The sequence below is a fragment of the Trichoderma gamsii genome (genome assembly GCF_001481775.2).
Source record: "Trichoderma gamsii strain T6085 chromosome Unknown Scaffold_1.2, whole genome shotgun sequence".
NCBI lineage: Eukaryota > Fungi > Ascomycota > Sordariomycetes > Hypocreales > Hypocreaceae > Trichoderma > Trichoderma gamsii.
This window is the reverse complement of record NW_020171338.1, coordinates 25,749-44,935: the sequence shown is the minus strand read 5'-3', so window position 1 is coordinate 44,935 and position 19,187 is coordinate 25,749. Positions and strand designations below refer to the sequence as shown.

The window sequence follows — 19,187 nt, the reverse complement described above, 5'->3', positions numbered from 1 at the left end:
GACCTAGAGAACATGCCAAATACTGACTCAATTGTCGTACAGGAGTCATAATAGAAAGATGATCAGGCACACTGACGATCCTGCCACTGGAATACCGAGTCCGCGACGATCTGAACAGCAAAGCGTCGTACTACCCGGTCTCTTCTGCGAGATTGTCGGAGCCAAGCTTGAAAGTCGCATATGCTGCCATGTCCAAGACTCTAAGCTCTATCACCTGCACCACGGTTCTCCCATAACCCAGCATGCAATTCCTGGTCCCAGTAAGTCCCTTGAAGAGATTTTGAAAACCCATAGGTTCTCTCATCGGATGAAGCTTGTTTTAGCTTATATTGTTGCCTGATCATTCTGGCAGTATTACGACTCACCATGGATGAATACAAAGTGGTCGAGCGACACTATACACTTCCTCCCTGAGCCGAGAGGTGACGACAGTGGTATTAATGCGATAAGAGAAACTGTACTCTTTGCGTATAAGCCCTACTTCGTTATCAAATTTGTTGACAAAAACGATGGATTTATGGAATACTGCGACAAGCATTCTATCATTTATCCATATCCTAGGGTTCTTTCTCTCTGCATCATCTTGTTAGAGATTGGCCGAGGGCAGAGTCTGTCGGTTGAAGAAACCGGTTACATAGGCGCCGATGTAAATAAGAAATGGACTCTCGCGAAACAGCTTGTTAAACAACAAAAATCGTATGACGTATTTGATTACCCGCGATATCACAAGGTGGTAGCCAGTCTCTTGAATAGGAAACTATTCGACGACTGTGCCATTTCTGACAATAACGCCGAGGATGTTAACGTCTCCATGAGAAAAGCCACCATCTATAAGGTCGCTGTGGCTCCATTGGAAAAGATTCCTAAGACACTCGAATTTGCGGACGACATGTACAAGCTCGATCCAATGGATGACAAGTTAATACCTGATGTGTCCACCTCCCAAACAGCGCAAGATATTTATGTCGACAAGAGCGCTTCCGTGCAAGGGTGGGATGGTTTAATGAACCGGCACCAGCGTGACTTTACAAGCAATACTCTTGGCAGCCATAACATAATTTGTCAGGGCGATTTTTATTACAACTCTGCCGGCAGACAATAGCACTTGCTGGAGAGTTTGCGATCTTCCAGTGCTCGCCAGATTGGGACGCAAATACCCGATGGCTTGGCTAAACATTTAGCTATATCATGTGTTTTGCTTTGCTGTTACTGCAAAAATTTTGTCTATTGTGTATTGGTCGTGGAGTTCGTTTCATTCGTTCTGTGATCGTTTGGAGGATTTACTTCAGACCTATTTATTAACGTTCTGTACCATGACTATGATTTACAATTATGGCTATAAACAAACCATGAGGATTGAAGTATGGTATATTATTCAAATGAACACTCGTACACTAACTATCAAAGACGAAGACTCGGCCATCCACAGCACGTAGGTATTTTCACTTATCTATAGCCTTCGGCAGCTCTCCAACTATAGCCATGACAATTATTACCGAGATACGCAGCTCTCTCCTGCCAAAGGAGATACAAATGCATGAACACGAATCTCAAATAGTCAAGAGATCAAGGGGAGGAAAGATCGAGAGAAGTGCGGAAGAAATGGAGCAATATGTTTACCCCGTTCACCAACCACCCACGCTTGCTCCACGACGTCCCAAAACACTACGTGCTTCTGGGACAGAAGGCCTAATCTTTTTCTCTAGAACTCCTAAACGATCCATGATGGTGTTTCTCTCTCCCCGGTAGCCGCCTTATAATTGGTTTGGCTGCCATCGGCAGACACTGGAGACCACGTTAACACCGTTCAAGGATAAACATTTAACAGCGATTTTCTTACCATCAAGGAATTCCACTTGCGAACACCAGCCAAGATGGCGACTTGTTTGCATGTCAGACACACTGACATTAACAGTTTAGAGTTTTTCCACATCAGGATATGAGATGAGACCACCGTTATTCTAATAAATCATGTGCCAAAGCACAATGCTGTCAGAATAACACGTTGATACCAGCCATCTCGACATTCCCACGATATAAAACTTGTTGTTGATAGGGCTTATACGATCTGTCCCTATTAGTTTCTTCAAAGTGCCTAGGCTTATTTCAAGCCCATTGTTAGACATTAGCCTCCAGGTGGTCGAATAGCCTATAACGACGACGGGCCATCGGAATAGCGGGTACCAGCATTGGCCATCCGAAATCTTGTCTATATGAGCAAACACCTTGACTTCAAACCCAATATTGCAGAAGAATACCGCTGCCTGTTCCCCGGCCAGCTCGGTGTTTGGATTCATGCCCACGCTACTCACAAAAGCACCAACGATGGCGACGCCAGTTTCAGAAGGAGATGAGCGAAGGGCCGAACCAAGCCAAGCAGGTTGTTCTCCGATATCAGCGATAGTTTCTGCTGTCTTAGTGACTTCAACTTTAAACTTTGGTTCATCAAGAAGGGGTACCTTGAATTATATCCCTCGGTTGCAGTTCAAACCATATCTGAACACATTCTCCAGACCCCTCGAAGCTGAGAGTCATATCGATCTCCCTTTTATGTTCTTGCCATACGATTATAGCTTCTGGTGTGTGCTAGATTAGTATGACACGGCTTATTGAGTGAAACCCAACTCATCAAACTTGACTGCTCTAAAAGTCTTATCACCTTGAACGTTTTGTATTCACAAGCAACATATGTTGCCCAAACACACACTAGGCGATTTTCGATCGCTCTAGAGTCCAATCTCCCTCAGCCTCCACTTTATATATCAACTGCATATTGGCCATATCTAAGATACTCAGATAGTAGTACCGAGAAGATATTGCTAACCCTCCAGGCAGAACGGTATGTATAGCGTAGTTTAGCCTCATCGAGAGACGCAGTTATCTCTTACCGAGAAAGCCGAAATCATGAGTATCTGTCTCAAATGCTCAAGAATTAGAAGAAAAAACCTGCAAGAGTGAACAATGTAGCTTGATGGAAATTTTCCGTGTATGTATTCCTTTCTAACGTTATACTTATTAACATCCTCCTCCTGGATCACCTCTTTGTATATATAATCCGGTCAATAACGCTCTTTCTCTTTGTCTTTCTCTCACTCTCTCTCAGGACACGCTCTAGTATATCTATGTCCCATCTCTCTTCCCACATTTTCGCAATCGTGTGTAAATAAGACTGACTTTGTCTAAAGAAAAAAAACAAACTTGGTATCTGAGGAGGCCACCTCGCGTATGCCGATAACATTGAAAAACACAAATTAAAGAAAATCCCAAATCCCTCGCTTGCTGTTTCCTTTTCTGACTCCGCCAATTGTATCCGAATATGACATCAAATTAAAAAAGAAAACAAAAGAAGAAGAAGAAGAAGAAGAAGAAGATCCCAAAGCGAAATTGACACAATGGGGAAGAAAGAAGAAATGAATACCAAAAACTCCCAGGCTTGAAATGTCTCGCTAAGCAACCGTATATATGCAAATCTAAAAAACGCGACGGGTATGAGAATGATCAAACTTTTCACATATGCCATGTCATAATAGACAGATGTGTATTATAGAGCGGAACAAGGGAAAGAAAAGCCGCTGCATGATTGGCGGCATTTTCCGAGTGGTAGTGCCGTTCATCGCCTTCATGTGTCGCCCGACACAGAAAGGCTCTGATACTTGCCCACCAGCTCTTCAATTTTGGGAATGAGCTCGGGAATGCGGAATGGCTTGGAGATAACATCGTCCTATAGGAAGCAAAGGGTTAGCGACAGTGTCAAAAAGGTAACGATTTGGATCTACAAAGGGGATGATGAAACTTACAATTCCTGCAGCCTTTGCATTTTCAATTTGTTCTGGCCGCGCATAAGCCGTAACCGCAATGATAGGGATGTGCTTGATAATTGTCCCTTCCTTTTCGAGTTCACGTATCTTTCTTGCGCAAGTCATGCCGTCCATGACAGGCATCTCTAAATCCATAAGGATGACCGATATATCAACACCTTCGGCCTCTTGACCTGCCCAGAATCTTGATTTCTGTAGGGTCTGAAGTGCCTCTTTACCGTGGTTGGCCACGAACGTGTTATTGCCGTAGTTACGCAGCTGCCGCTGCAACACCTTCTGATTGACAATATTATCCTCCACAATGAGAACGTCGAAGAGGGGGTTGCGGCCTGCATCCGACTGGCCTCGCGACGCAGAACTGCCCGGGGGTTGGCTGCTATTGGGAGGCGTCTGAATCTTGCGTTCGAGCTTGAATGGCGTGATGTGTTCATATTCAGAAGGGGGATTCAGGCATTTGCGGCTCTGTATGTAAAAACTGAACTTGCTTCCAGCATCCCGCTGCGAAGAGACGCCGATCTGGCCACCTTGCATTTCAGTCAAAATCCTGGAGATGAATAGTCCCAGCCCAGAGCCACCATACTGTACATGCGTCCGAGGAGTGGCTTGCTGGAAGCGTTGGAAGAGGACCTTCATTTCTTCATCACCAAGACCAGCGCCGGTGTCCTCCACTGAGCAGTGGATATTGAACCGTTCACCAGAGCCCCACTCCCCTTCGTTATCAATATTCATGCCGACTGTCCGCTGTACATCGTTTCGTTCAAAGTAAAACGTCCCTTGACTTGTAACCTCAGAGATATCTTTCGTTGCGCACATACTCACGGTAATGGCACGCTTCTCTCGACCCTGTGTGAACTTGATAGCGTTGGTCATGAGATTGATCAGCACTTGCCTCAGTCGTGATGGATCCAGTTTCGCCCAGTTGACTCCATAAGTGTCGAAGCTATTGTCGACGCGGAATTCGAAAGCTATGTCGTGCGCAATCAACTCTGCTTCAAACATCTTGAGCGTACGATGGACAACCTTTATTGGCTGCTCATCAACAGGAGTGACAGCTAGTAAGTTGGAATCGAGCTTCGACAGCGTCAAAATATCGTCAACAATACGCTTTTGGTGGCTGGCGCAAAGATTGATGGTATTGGCAGCATCAAGACAGGATTCCAAAAGGGTATCTACTTCTGCTTTGTCCGAGTGGGCGTTGAACGAGGCAATGCTATTGGCGATTTGATCTACACACTGAAGGATCGCCGACAAGGGGTTTCTCATTTCGTGGCTCGTGATGTCGATGAAATTTTCTTGCTGGCGCTTCAGCTCCACAGCTTCTTCGCGTCTTTCGCTCTGAACCCTTTCAGCCCATTTCTGGGAAGAGATATCTGTAATGCAGCCAAAAATGGATGCCAAACTGCCATCGGGACCCTTCTCCGGAAAGGCGCTCATCAGGACCCAGGTGTCGACAGTGTGATCTCCGCTAACTTGGCTGCAGTTGAATCGAAATTCTAATGAAATGGTCACTTTTTGCTCCAGAAGACGTGTCCAAGCCTCCTCCAGCCTAGGCCTATCTTCAACTCGAACACTGTCCATCCAGACAGTACCTATTTGCTCGGATCGAGCGTTGCGAGAGATCTGCCACCACATGTCGTTACAGTAGTTGATGTGGCCAAGATTGTCGGCAATGAACATTCCAACCGGGGCAAACTCAGCCATGCGTGTGAATTTCAATTCCAACTCGCTGGCTTCTTGTGTGCGTTGCTCGAGCTTTTCTGAGAGCTCTTGACGATCCATCAGGGCGAGGTGTGCTGCTCGCTGGCCACGCCGAATCTCTTCTTCAAACAGCAGAACCGAAGCCATAGAGGTTGCCAGCTGCCGCGATAGAAGGTGGATAAATAGCTTGTAGTCGTCGTTATAGGGCCGCCGTGGGTTCACCCCAAGCACAATAAAACCTGTTACAGCTTCGCCGGTGTTTGTAGGAATGACCGGGAAGACGACAATAGTTCTACACGGTTCCCCAAACCCTCGCCACTCAAATCCTTCTATGAGATGCTTAGGCAGAGTACCATCATCTTCTGATAACACAACAGGTTCACCGCCCCGCGCCAAGGATTGTCGCACATACGGCGCAAACCCTTCGTCTGATGTACGTAGATCTATGGTTTGAGGGGCCGCGACGTGGCCTTCTGGGACACCAGGAGATCCCTCGAGAATGAGCTGGGGCGAATTGGTAAAGCTACCAGAGTGTAGCGACGACACTTCGCTTTCGGGTTCGTCTCTGACAGAGTAGACCATGCTGAACGGAATGTCATATTCGTTAAACGCCAGGCCCTTCCTCAACTGCGGCCAAAATTCGTTGATGGAGGCCGCTGAAGCCGTCCGCTCTCCTATCTCTCGCAAGGTAAGCATCCGGCGCTCATTCATTCTTCGTCGAGTGTTTTCGAAACATGGGTTGTATAAACCGACTACCTCGCCTTCTTCGCCAAGGATTGGAATTATGGACCACGAGAAGAAAGTTTCTTCCAAAAATCCATGCCTGTTGATGAAAATCTGGTTATCGTGCTTCATGATTGCTTGACCAGAGTCCCAAGCAGTTTTGAAAATGGGCAAAAACTCATCCTTGATCTCGTGCCAGCCATCTGCATATCGTTGGCCCATAAGGTTTGGATGTTTGCTGCCGGCCAAAGCTACATATGCAGCGTTATAGAAACTGACAAATTCAGGGCCCCAGTACATGGCGGTTGGATTCGGGCTGGCCATGATGAGATTTGTCATGCCTCTCAGATTATAGCTCCATTCACTCATAGGCCCAACAGGTGTAGAGCCCCAGTCTATCGACTTGGCTAATTTGATATGCTCTGGGAGGTTGTCGTTGTACGGAATCCTGGTCCAGTCAAATGTCGATCTTACGGGCTGTGATTGCAGTACTTGGTTGGTGAAATCGTCCGGATGGCGTCGGTTTATATCATAGATGGACTCTATGCTGCCAGTTCCGGGAGTTGTGAGGGTTGTGTCTATAGACTCAAGCGGAGGCTTCACAGTGGCGTTACCGAAGTAGTCGGGCGGCTCGAGGATATCAACAGCGGGGGTAACTGGCGTCGACAAAGGTTGGGCACTGATATCTTGCCCCAGCATGATGGTTTCTTCTTCCGCTGTTTCTTCCACCATTGGCGATGTCGGACGCGTTGCATGATACGCAGCACTTGCGCTAATGAACCGAAACCGCCGTCTTAAAGTTGTGCAATTCCATGTGATCCCGCCGTACTCATAAGTTGATGAAGGCACGTCCAGCGTATCAGTCCCACTAGCCATAGCCCAGGATCTGAACTCATTAAAGTTTTCCGGGAGATCGGGACACGCAGGGTCTTCTTGCTCGGGGTTCAAAAGGCTGTGGATCGACTCGGCAGCCCGCAAAGATCCATTATAGTAAACGATCGGCAAGCCAGGGCGGTTAGCGTTTGATGAGTTGGCGAGATCAACCAGGAACGTCGGCCTATCGTCGTGCTCAAGAAGCTCGAGAACGCCAACACCCTGAAGCATCTGCAAGCTAGGGGGCAGGCTGCGCATATCCGGGCTCAGAGACGGTACAGACATATCCATGGACGACGGTGTGCTGCCAGAGAGAGCCGCATTTGTGGAGCTTACGCTAGCTCTGGGGAGTTTCAGCGTCGTGACAGTCCCTGCAGTTTCCTCGCGAGCTTGTGTGATAATGGCCGCAGCTGCATCTGAGACAGGAACGCTATGAGGACGAGGAAAATGCCGTGCAGGGCCGTGGGAAAAGAAGAGAGGAGAGACTGCATCTTCGCGATTCACTTGCATGGAGCTCAGAGGAAACATGGCATCGCTTAGCATTTCTAGTCTCCTCGAAGGCGAGGCGCCCGTGCGAGGCTTCTTTGTCGGTACCGACCCCATCGCTTGGCCGGGCTTGCTTCTGCGCGACTGGCGCTTTGCGGCTCTTTCAGCGGATGATGAACCTGCGGTTGCAGCCTGGCTTAAGCCGTAGTGTCTCTTTGGCGATGGTAGGGGCGCAATCGAGTTTGCTGGGGGCTGAGAGCCTGCTTGACTAGTGCTGCTATTGTCGAGATGCCATGGCACCGGCAAGCCTGCCGAATGGTGTCTAGAGTGCTCCTGGCGCGAAGTGCCCGCGAAGAAGGGCGAAGACGCCGTCTCCAGCACCGGCGCAAGAGGTCGAGGAGAGATTGCTGGTCCTTGGCCAAAGCTGGGGGGGAGGTTCGGTAGCCCGGAGCCAGAGGCAGCGCTGGGAGCCTGAGTCGAGGCTGGTGCTGATGTTGGTGCTGATTCTGATGGCACGGAAGACGGGTGAGAGATGGCAGCATAAGAGAATGCAGGAGCAGAGGCGGAGGCAAAGCCAGAGCAATCTGCGGAGGCGTCGTCCTCGGTCTGCATTAAGGCGGCGGGAGGGGGCGAGGATGCCAGAGGACAGAAAGAAGGAGCTCGCTTCGAAAAGCTTGGTTGCAGCAAGGCAGGCTTCCGATGAAGACCAAGACCTAAGATTCACTGACAGCGGGGTTTATGGAGAGGGTGTCGAACCTTGTCAGGACACCCGAGTGGCGGACGGGTCTAGGCCTACTATGGCTGTATGGGACTTGTGCAGACGAGATCGAGATGGCCCGACGAGCGAGGGTGGATGATGGGTGGGTATGGGCCGAGCGAGCGAGCCGTCGCCGTTGACCCTCTATGGGTAGCCGCACCTGGAATGTCTTTCAACGGCTTTGCAGGCCATGCGGGCAGGGCACGAGCACGGCAGCCGATGAGACGTCGATTGCGGCACGGCGTGTAGACGGCAGGACCCTTTGCGTGCTGTATACGAGGAAGTGTTCGCGGTGAGGCTGCAGAGAGAGAGGAGGTGGCCGGGGAGGCAAGCAAAGAGTAGCAGCAGGGCCAGGACCAGGACCACGTATCGAGTCCCCTATGCGCAGTACAACGGCTGAAACGAACGTATAGGCTGAACGGAACTCGGTCAGTGTCCACAGACCTTGGAATCGCGCAAGCTGAGCTTATGGAAGTGTCGTGGCTGTGGGACCTCAGGATGGCGAAAGGGAGCTCCAGGCGTAAGCAGCATGAGCTTTGGGCGGCATCGATAGGGGCGAGCCGCGCAGCACGGCTTCCAGCAACTGACAGATGGACAGATAGACAGACAGGCAGACAGACAGACAGACAGACGGCCGCAGAAGAGACTCACCGGGTCTGTCCTGGCGATGGATCAACGCAGACGAGTGCCGGAGATGGTCGACGGACCCGACAATAAGGGTCGCTTTGCCGGGGAACTGCTGATCAGCGCTGAGGCTCCGGATGGCAGTTGCCTGAGTGGAGTTGCAAAGCCCAACGGGTGACTAGAGCCGGCAGGTGTCAGAGCAGCGAGGGCAAAAGGGCTGATGGACCGCGAAATCATCGATTCAAGCAATCCCGGCCAGAAACCCCCCACTGGCTCCATGGGCTGCCAGAGCGGTCGTAGCGGTCGCATCGCTAGCAATAGTGCTGGTGGCAGCATTGATTATGCCGGCACCTGCACTGGACTAGACAGATATTGGCCCTGTGCTACTGCTGCTAGCAGCTGAAGGAGGAACCACAGCAGAGCCGACGCAGGGAGACGACGGGATGGATGTGGATTGCCTCGGTGGGGGGTGCAAAAGGCCTATCGTGGGTCGACTTCTCTCTTTTTTTTTTTTTTTTTTTTTTCCTGGTTGCTGTTTTAGCTGCAGCACTGCCGAGTCCACCTACGGTGTCTGATTGGGCTGTCCACACTGTCCGTCGCACCGGCTAGGCCCTTTCCCTGCGCGGCAGCATAGTGCGCATTAGCCTGCAAATGTCACCACGTTTTACTGTATGCACTCAATTCTCCTTGCTTGATGAGAATGGAGCTCTCTTCGGGTAATTTCCAGCAAATCAGCCCTCCGCTAGCAGTGCTACTGTGAAAATAAAGGTGGCGAAGCAGGGGTCAGTGGAGGAGCTGCTCCGAGCTAGGCTGGGTATTTTCCTCTGCTAAGAGACGGCTGGCATCCCAAGTGGAAAAAGACTTTTGGTGTCAAAACAACGGCTGTCATACATATCTCACCCGGATTGTACGACACCTCAACGGGAATTGGTTACAAATACATGCAATCACCGCCACGGCATATCAGGCTCATGTTGACATACCCAAGCAGGTTGATATTTAGACCGCGAGTGTTTATATTGCACAGGCATATAAACCCAGTCCACCTTATGCAGGTACATAGTACAAAAACGTACCTCATATAAGACAGCACCTGAAGGATTCGTGGCGTATTAGGTAGCAGTCCATACAGATACATTTTGAATTTGACCTGATCCTTACTAAAAATTGATTTCTGAGCGCACAGCGGACTTGGGGTCACGCTCGCACTCGTTACTCTAGACCGTTCTAGATTCGTCTGAGCTACCCACTAAGACAGGGACGAGCGACTTTCATTTGCCGCTGGGTGGAATTCGGATAAAAAAAAATTATCAAAAGCCCGAGATAAAGATGAGACCAAAAAAATAGCATCGGGAAAAAAAACACAGAAAGGGAAAAAGACAGAGAAAAACTGAAGATCAAATTGAGCTGAGCCCAAGGGCAGCCGCAGAAGAGATACATAGGTACGTCGGCGGACATCCCGCTTGGAGAGAAGGCCAAGAAGCGCATGCAAGCACACCTTAGCTTGCTCCTTTGGCTGTCAGCTGTCTCACCATCGGCCTTTGGCGGCTTTGTGATACTCGTATTTGTAGACACATACTTGTGAGGCCATGTCTCATAGGTGCAGCCAAAGTGTGTTGGGTTAGATACACGAGTACATGTACCTGACTAAATAGACGACTGGCCGTTTAGCGACTTTTCGGAATTACAGCGCTCTGTTTTACTCTTTTAGGAAAACGAGAAGTGAGAGGAAAGATTCACGCTACTGATCAGGAATCTTGCAAGCCCGCATCTACATATAAATGCATAGGACCGAGGTATCAATCAGTAAGTAGTATTATATCGTAGCGCCGGTCGGTTTGTAAGGAATGTACCAGCATTTAACAGAATCAATTTCTTACGCAGAAAAGCCAAACCAACAGGGAGTGGATATTTTTCGCTGTTTATTAGCCCGTGCTTATTCATCGCCATCAAGTCGAAACGACTTCGTTGCTGCATGAGCTCGCGGGATATTAGTAGAGCCCCGGAAATCCATGCGCGTCTGCCAAGTGCTACCCATTACTGATCAGCTTGCCATCAAATCAGCAACATCTGATGTTTCTTAGCGCCGCGGGTACAAGCACTTGCTTGTAATCCCTACCCGTCACTCTGGGGTCTGCTGCAGGTCACTCGATATGCGGCCATTTCACGCGATGGCTTGGCTTGTTGGGCCTGTTTTGCAGCCGGCAGCCCTTTCAGCTGCATTCCCACTTGTACTTAATATGAAGTATAGTAATTGCGAGAGAGCGCAGATTGTTAGGTGCCTGTGATAGTTTTGTGTCCAGCTCAAAGTCTTGTCTGAGCTTTATTTAGGCGAGAACTCGGCTTTACAACTACGGCGGTAGGGTCATAAGCAAACATCAAATGTCTCTCCTACTGTCAACTTCAAGCTACCCTACATTGAACCCCGCAGACGGCGCCCTTGCAGTGCTTGGCGATGTGCTGAATCGTGATATACTCAAATCTGGGATTCAGATAGAGGATCATCGCTCGTCGCAATTTATGCTAAATCGATGAACAGTTGAGTATGCCCTTAACATATAACCCAGTAAAAAGCATACTATGTACATGTTGCTGATCATCTCGACTGCATCTTTTTGTCTCAGCTTGCCGCCCCGGAAGCGTCCCGTGCGGAGAAACGGGCGGACCCATGAAAGACAGAATAAGCAAGGTTTATAACATGCTGCCTATTTTTGCTACGATGTGGTGGCATAATGTTGCATGGAATTGCTACTGATAAAGCGAGGCTCGCTTATCAAGTTCTCATTTACACATTACGGTTGTGGTAGCAGCAAGGCCTGGTGGCAACTTACCTTATATAATAGTTCTGTCAGAGCGGAAGAGGCGTTCTTGGTTCCAAAGTTAAACTGAGTGTAAGCTTACTCAGACGTTAACCCGCGGGAAGAAACTACTACATGTATGTGCCTTACTTCTAAACCAGAGTTCAGAACTGTATGCTGAATCGTCGATGTAACAAAAAAGCCGACGTTGAGTCCCTTGCATATGTAGGTGCATGTACGCAACTTAAAGACCGAGGAACTCAACTCCCCCGGCATGCATGTTCTTATCGAACCAACAAAAGAGCCAACCACGCAATATTGTGGCGTCCAGGCACTCGGACAGCTCCAAAGCCGCAATGCGAGCCCACGAGCCAAGACGCTTGGCTCGGCACACTATTGGCGCCACCCATCATGGCGTGCGGCCGAATAGAAATCATTGATTAGATTGTCTGTACAACACTTGAACACCAGGCCCAACAGCCGTGAATGAATAATAAACCTGCTCGCACTAGCTGGAATCATGGGCTCCATCGGCCTGAGCACCCTCGTACTCGCACGGAAGTCCGAGCCGGGCGCCTTGCCATGCCAAACATCTGCAAGCAACGTGCTCGGCGTCACCAGCAGCGGGCAAGGGGAGCAGCGCATCGAGGCCGCTGCGAAGGTGAAATTTCTCCTGCCCGGTCCCGCTGCCGCTGAAAGTCTGGCGATCGCAGGCTCTGATGGCGGGCATGCGGGCCACATAATTGGCCTGCCTGCCAATCGTGCCATGCACCTCGGATCTGGGCGCTTAAAACAGAGGCAGGACAGCCGCTGCGATTGGCCCGGGGTTTCGCTGTCACCTGGCAGTCTGGCCAATCGCAGCTCATCACAGGCCCAAGCGCCTGCACCTTGCAGAGGCTTCTCCACCGCCAAGCGAGCGCCAGAGACTCTAACTCGCCTGGCCGCTGGGGGGGAGTTGGTCGCTAAAGCGCCCCCCCCCATTCAGTAGAGTTCGGAAGCGCTGGGTACTGGTTCCCTCTCACGAGGCTCTGGAATAAAATGCGTCGGGCCCCCCTTCAAGAGGCCATTGCACCATTTTCGAATGTGAAACTGATTTTGGACGAACGAGAGAAGATCAAAGCCTGGAGCTGAAGGGACGACGAAAAGACAGCCGCGGTCACAAGAGCAGAACAAAGCGACGCCTGGGCGCAACGATCACTTATAAGTGAGCATATACGCGGACATGAGCTTTTAGTCCTGCTGCGGCGTACGCATAGAGCTCCCTGCATCGCGAAGAAGCTGGCATTCGGCGCCTTATCGAGCTTAAATCATTTTAAGCAGCCTGTTTGATTTAGAACATTCTGCTATTCCCTCTCACTAAAGAGGGTAAAGCGAAGAAAAAAAACGAGGAAAGGAAGCAGGAAAAGGCTGTCCAAAATGGGTATCTTTGGCCCCAAAGGTCGACCGTGGACTTACCACGTCCTCCATCGCAAATGGCCCAGAGTCCCAAGAACGGCGATGCGCTGGCTGATGCTGGTGGAATTCATCGGCTTGATACCTCTGCTCGTCATCACGGCCCTCTCACAGCCGAATCTGTATCGAACTGCCCTGTGGCAGATTGGATGGGACCACCGTCTCAACTCAAACCCCGCCATCATTCTCTACGCCTATGCCAATCACACGAGTCAACCGAAACTCGCTTTCATCTGGTCACAAAAGTCAGTTTGTCAAGAGCCCGATGACGAGAAAGAACAGCGTAATTAACCCCTCTGTGAATAGGCTTACTGATTTCAACGTCGCCATCGCCGTCATCTCTCTCTTCTTCCTCCTCAGCAAGCTCATTGCTGTCATCATGCGAGTGTGGTATCCCATTGTATCTGTCGCCAGCTCCACTGCTCTGGTCGTCCTTTATGCCGTGAGCACCTATGGCCAAGTTGGACCCGATTACACCGACCCGAGATACCCGGCACCGGCCGCGTGGTACTTTCGATATGGTTGCGATATGGCCAAGCCATACGGCCAGTACACCAACTGTCAAATTGCACAGAGCTCGCTCTTCATCACATTATACATGCTGTAAGCCTCGGCTAATCCCCACGATAACCCATGTGTCTTACTGACTCTGACTCTAGGACCGTGTACCTGCTGCTCCTTGGTTTCTCTCTCTATTCCATGTGGCCTAATCACCTCAACGACTTGGATACCGACGAGGACGAGGATGATGAAGAGCCTGTAAAAGAGGGCAAGGGCATTGAACTGGGCGGCCTGAAAGAGATGGGCATGAAGCAGCCAATGGCTTCGGGAGCCGTGCCTTTTACACCGAGAACACACGCCTTCCACATTCTCGACCGAAAGCTCCCACTAAGACAGGAGAGTGAAGTAGTGTCGTACGCTTAGGAGCCAGCTGGCTCCATGACATTTTTCTTTCTTCATCGTTATATGTCCGCCATGAACAGGGCGTGTTTGAGTTATTCGGATAAGGCAATGGCGCAAGGTTTTCTCATGCAAGCAATATGATGGATGGTAATGATACTAGGCCCTGGAGGCCATGGAAAGAAGAGCAGAGATTGAGGATTGGAGTGAGGAAACCCGCCAAAAAAAAAAGGAGGCCATAATCCGCAACCATGTACATATATTTTTCATTTCTTTTGTCACATATTTTATATACCCAAGCACGATGATCAATCAAGTTGAATTTGAAACTACATAACCAATAACACGGTTTCCTACCTGGTCACGAGTCTCAGTACACGCAGCAAAATAACTTCCTATTCCAGGCATTAATGCTTCCGTTCCGGCCCCAGCCCCGGCGTGGCTTCCACCGGCCCGGCCTCGTGCATATCAAGCCTGGCCTACCTCATGTGCATGTAACGCACACCTGTATGTAAAAGTAATCCACGCTTCTACCCGGTTCTGGCCGCCAGCCAGCTTGCAGTGTCGCAGAGATGGATCCTGATCCAGCGCCGGTACCCCGCCATGCGGGGAGCAAAAAACACCGCCGCCTATCACTTACAGTCTCTGTGCTAGACCGGCGGTGTTTCTTGCACCCCTCTTGCCCGCCAACCCGCTGCTGTAGTGCCGCGTGAACGTCACTGATCGAGGTCCCCGCCTCCACCCGCGCTTTGACCCGGGCCGGTTCATGACATCTTGCCTCCTCCGCAATCTAGACTCGAGTATTTCCAATCACGTACCGCCAAGCTGCGTCCAGAGCTACTTGTGCTAGCTAAACCCCCATCATCGAAGGCTTTAGACTGTGTAACGAGCCCGTAGATTAATTAGTATAACTAGATTCCTCCGCCCTCTCTTTGTATCTTGCAATTCTTCCGTTTCAATGGCGTTACTGCATCGACTTGCTGCTTCCTCGGCCTATCGCTGCGCTCCCGGTATATCGTCAATTCTAGTCAGAAGAGCTTCCACCATGGCCCCCAAGGTACGTTCCAGGCCGCTGTGGCGCAATTGGTCCATGTCGTCGCTCCTGGGAGTAGCCGAAAGCTAATTGGAGTTTGAACGCAACAATAGCTCAGAGATCCGTCCCTGCTGAAGAAGGATGTTTGCTATGTCAATGGCGCGTGGGTGGCTGCCAAGTCTGGCAAGACCTTTGAGGTCACCGGTGAGCTTCTCTCTTCCCTGTTTATGTCTCTGCAAATGTTAGGCTATCCGTCATAAGATCCCGCCACTGGCGAAGTAATCACAACATGTCCCGAATTCACCACCAGCGATACCGAGTCCGCCATCACTGCTGCCGCCGATGCCTTCAAGACATTCCGAAATCTGACCGGCCGCGAGCGCGCGAAGCTGCTGCGCAAGTGGTACGACCTTGCCGTAGAGAACACAGAGGACATTGCCCAGCTTATCACCTGGGAGAACGGAAAGCCTCTCGCAGATGCCAGAGGTGAGGCCGCCTATGCTGCCAACTTCTTCGAATGGTTCAGCGAGGAGGCTCCCCGCACATACGGCGACGTCATTCCGGCCAGCGTACCAGGAAACCGAGTATGGACTACCAAGGAGCCTGTTGGTGTTTGCGGTCTGATCACTCCGTATGTTACATGTCCCTCTTAGAACTTAGACCACATTGCGCTGACACCAAATGACCACAGATGGAACTTCCCCGCGGCTATGATTACGAGAAAGATTGGCCCGGCTCTGGCAGCGGGATGCACCGTCGTGTGCAAGGCGCCCGCCGAGACCCCCCTCACAGCCCTTGCGCTTGCTGAGCTGGCTCACCGAGCTGGAATCCCCAAGGGCGTGGTCAACATCGTGACGACAAATGATAACACCATCGCCATCGGCGAGCAACTGACGACAAACCCCACAATCAAGAAGGTCTCCTTTACTGGCTCCACAAACGTCGGCAAACTTCTGATGAAGCAGTCATCCAGCACTCTCAAGAAACTGTCACTGGAGCTCGGTGGAAACTCCCCCTTTATCGTCTTTGACGATGCTGATATTGACGCTGCTGTCGCGGGCGCCGTTGCTTCCAAATTCCGATCTTCAGGCCAGACCTGCGTGTGCGCCAACAGAATCTACGTTCAGGAGGGCATCTATGAAGATTTTGTGGCTAAATTCGTCGAAAAGGTCAAGGCATTCAAGATTGGCAACGGCTTCGCAGAGGGTGTCACTCACGGTCCTCTCATCCACGACCGCGCCATCGGCAAGGTCGACCACCACGTCCAAGACGCCATCAAGAAGGGCGCCAAGCTCCTCGTCGGTGGCCAGAAGCTACCTGATGTTGGATCCAACTTTTACGACATGACTGTCCTGCGTGACATGAATGCCGATATGGCTATTGCCTCTGAGGAGACCTTTGGTCCTGTTGCCGGCCTCTTCAAATTCAAGACTGAGGCCGAGGTTGTCAAGCTGGCGAATGCCTCTGAAGTTGGCCTGGCTGGCTATTTTTACGCTCGTGACTTGGAGCGGGTCCACCGTGTTGCTGAAGCTCTGGAGGTTGGCATGATTGGTATTAACACCGGTATCATCTCTGACCCTGTCTCGCCTTTCGGAGGTGTTAAGGAGAGTGGTTTTGGTAGAGAGGGGTCAAAATACGGTATTGCAGAGTACCAGATTACAAAGATGATGACCTATGGTGGGATGGGCAAGCCTCTTCAGAGCTAAATATGTGAAATGAACGAGGTAGATGGGGGGGTTAGCTAAAAGCTTTTAATGTTCTACGATACAATGAGATGATGATAACACAAATAACAAGGAAGATTGTGAAGCCAATAGGAGAGTGAAGTGTGATGTTTTCGATCATATATATGCTCTTCGGACTTAGTATAGAATTTGTTCAAGGGAAGCGTTCTCATGATCAACCCAACAGTAGTCCTAGATCAAGCAACCAATAGCAACACAATATTTGAATAAAATTTGCAAGGAAGGAAAGTGATAGGCTTTCCTTATAACGTGTTGCGGCTTCAACTGCACGGCTGCTCAAATCATTGTGCCTACATGTAAACAATTTGAAGAACGGTCTTTTTATGTTAGCTTCATATACTCGTTTACCTTGCCGCTAACCCAACAAGAAATCACACGACTATGTGGCGCAGTGGTTAGCGCAGTCGCCTTACAGAAGTACCGCGAAAGGTCGCAGGTTCGACCCCTGCCATGGTCATATCAATAATATGGATTTCTTTTTTTGCTCGGGTTGACCGGTTTGTAGAAACCGGTTGATTATTGCGTGTTAGTTAGTATGTTAAATAATCATTTATAGGCGTAATGGCGATTGTTATGGCCTCCTTTTGTTTTAGCTTTGATGGTGTTTTCAAAGTGGAAGGGGCTTCAAAGACAAGGCAGCTATATAGATAGAAATATACCCAATTCATTCACGAACAAGTTTAAGAATGCTATACTCAGTCGAAACAGCATTTGTGAGTTTTTACTACTACCCAGTTATGCACTGTTTCTATTACATCCGTATCCTTGAGGTCTGTTCGCTGCCAATACGTTAGACGAGAACAGGTGCAGTCTAGCCACTATGAAGAGAGTAATTCAAAGAAAATGAAATGAACACGTGAACGGAAAGAAACAAGACCGAACTGAAGATATGAACCGATTACCTAGGTAGTTATTCTCGTCTATCTAGATTGGGCATTCAATTTTAGAATAGTGTGCCTGTTCTTGTTGCAACTCAGCTGCCTTATCTTATCATCCAACAGCTCGCGCCCACTATGTATGTACGTCACCCCACCTCTCTGCAAGCTCTTTACAAGCTGCTTCCAACACGAGACCAATCCATTCATCAACCACACACAATCATTCGCCATGGCGCTCTCTCGTTCAAGTGGCCTTGCCAGCCATGGAATGCGCTTACTTGCGCAACCGGAAGGGTAAAAACCCCCCATGCAAGCAGCTCAATTGAACTGCCAATTCGAAGTTGCGAGAGCTCCGCAGCTAACTCTTCCAAACATACAGACGTCTCTGCCTTTCCTCTGCATCACCAGCCTCTCGCCTCTCATTAACAAGCTTTACACATACCAACAAAGCTCCCTGCGCTGCTTCATTCTCTCGTCCATTCAGCCACTCCTCATCTCTCCTCAAAAAGCGCAAAATCGCTCCCGCAAGCAACAGCCCCGAAACTCCATCATCTTCATCACCATCACCACGCTCCTCCTCCTCCTCCAAAGCCGCCGACACCACCCAGCCCAATCCCGAGGACCCCCTCGACTTCTCCTCCCTAACAGCCGCCTACGCCCCCATCGACATCCACTTCAAAGCCCAGCTCCAAGCCGTCCTCCACGGCGGCCGCTTCAACCCCGACGCCCTCGGCGCCCTCCCCGTCGCCCTCAAAGACGACGACGGCTCCAAAGTGACCTTTCCCCTCCACGAGCTCGCCCAGATCGTGCCCCGCTCCGGCCGCATCATCTCGCTCCTCGTCAACGACCGCGAGTACCTCAAGCCCATCATGTCCGCCGTCCAGTCCAGCAAGGACTTCAACCAGCAGCCCCAGCGCTCCGACGACAATGAGCTCGAGCTCCTCCTCAAGGTCGAAATGGAGCGCAAGGACGACCTCGTGCGCCGCGTCAAGGAGGCGTGTCAGGCGTGGAAGGACAGGGTGCGCCAGGCGCGGACAAAGCACGAGAAGGCGCTCAAGGAGTGGAAGAAGAATGGCACCGTGCTGCCGGATGTGGTGAGGAAGGCGGATAAGGAGCTGCAAAAGGTGCAGGATAAGAAGATGAAGGAGATTGATGGCGAGGAGGCGCAGGTGATTAAGCAGCTTGATCGCAACTGAGATGTGAAGTAGATATCAACGTCGTCATGTACAATACAAAAAAAACAAGACCCCCTTTATGCATTATCACAGCATAAAGTAAGGGAGCAGCTATAGCTGTACACTTTTCATGATCAATTTTTATATATATAACTCAGAATATCAATGAGATTTCAGTATCATAACACAGCCCATGTTTCTATCATTTCTTTTTAATCGTACAAAAA

At 50.2% G+C, this 19,187-nt stretch overlaps 4 protein-coding genes across 4 annotated transcripts; 3 read left to right on the top strand and 1 right to left on the bottom strand.

Annotated features, from left to right (window-relative positions):
• Positions 1–3,619: 3,619 nt before the first annotated feature.
• Positions 3,620–8,210, bottom strand: TGAM01_v200011 (hypothetical protein; the record flags this gene model as incomplete). The annotated part of the gene is made up of 2 exons (XM_018809953.1): positions 3,620–3,721; positions 3,798–8,210. 2 exons carry the CDS (start codon positions 8,208–8,210, stop codon positions 3,620–3,622), a joined length of 4,515 nt encoding a protein of 1,504 aa, XP_018656846.1.
• Positions 8,211–13,193: 4,983 nt separating this feature from the next.
• Positions 13,194–14,153, top strand: TGAM01_v200010 (hypothetical protein; the record flags this gene model as incomplete). The annotated part of the gene is made up of 3 exons (XM_018809955.1): positions 13,194–13,474; positions 13,536–13,832; positions 13,889–14,153. 3 exons carry the CDS (start codon positions 13,194–13,196, stop codon positions 14,151–14,153), a joined length of 843 nt encoding a protein of 280 aa, XP_018656848.1.
• Positions 14,154–15,087: 934 nt separating this feature from the next.
• TGAM01_v200009 (succinate-semialdehyde dehydrogenase (NADP+)) lies at positions 15,088–16,868 on the top strand (the record flags this gene model as incomplete). Its single annotated transcript, XM_018809956.2, has 4 exons — positions 15,088–15,186; positions 15,276–15,366; positions 15,424–15,793; positions 15,854–16,868. 4 exons carry the CDS (start codon positions 15,088–15,090, stop codon positions 16,866–16,868), a joined length of 1,575 nt encoding a protein of 524 aa, XP_018656849.2.
• Positions 16,869–18,014: 1,146 nt separating this feature from the next.
• TGAM01_v200007 (hypothetical protein) lies at positions 18,015–18,981 on the top strand (the record flags this gene model as incomplete). Its single annotated transcript, XM_018809957.1, has 2 exons — positions 18,015–18,079; positions 18,165–18,981. The coding sequence occupies 2 exons, from the start codon at positions 18,015–18,017 to the stop codon at positions 18,979–18,981; spliced, it is 882 nt and encodes a 293-aa protein (XP_018656850.1).
• Between the last annotated feature and the right edge of the window lie 206 nt (positions 18,982–19,187).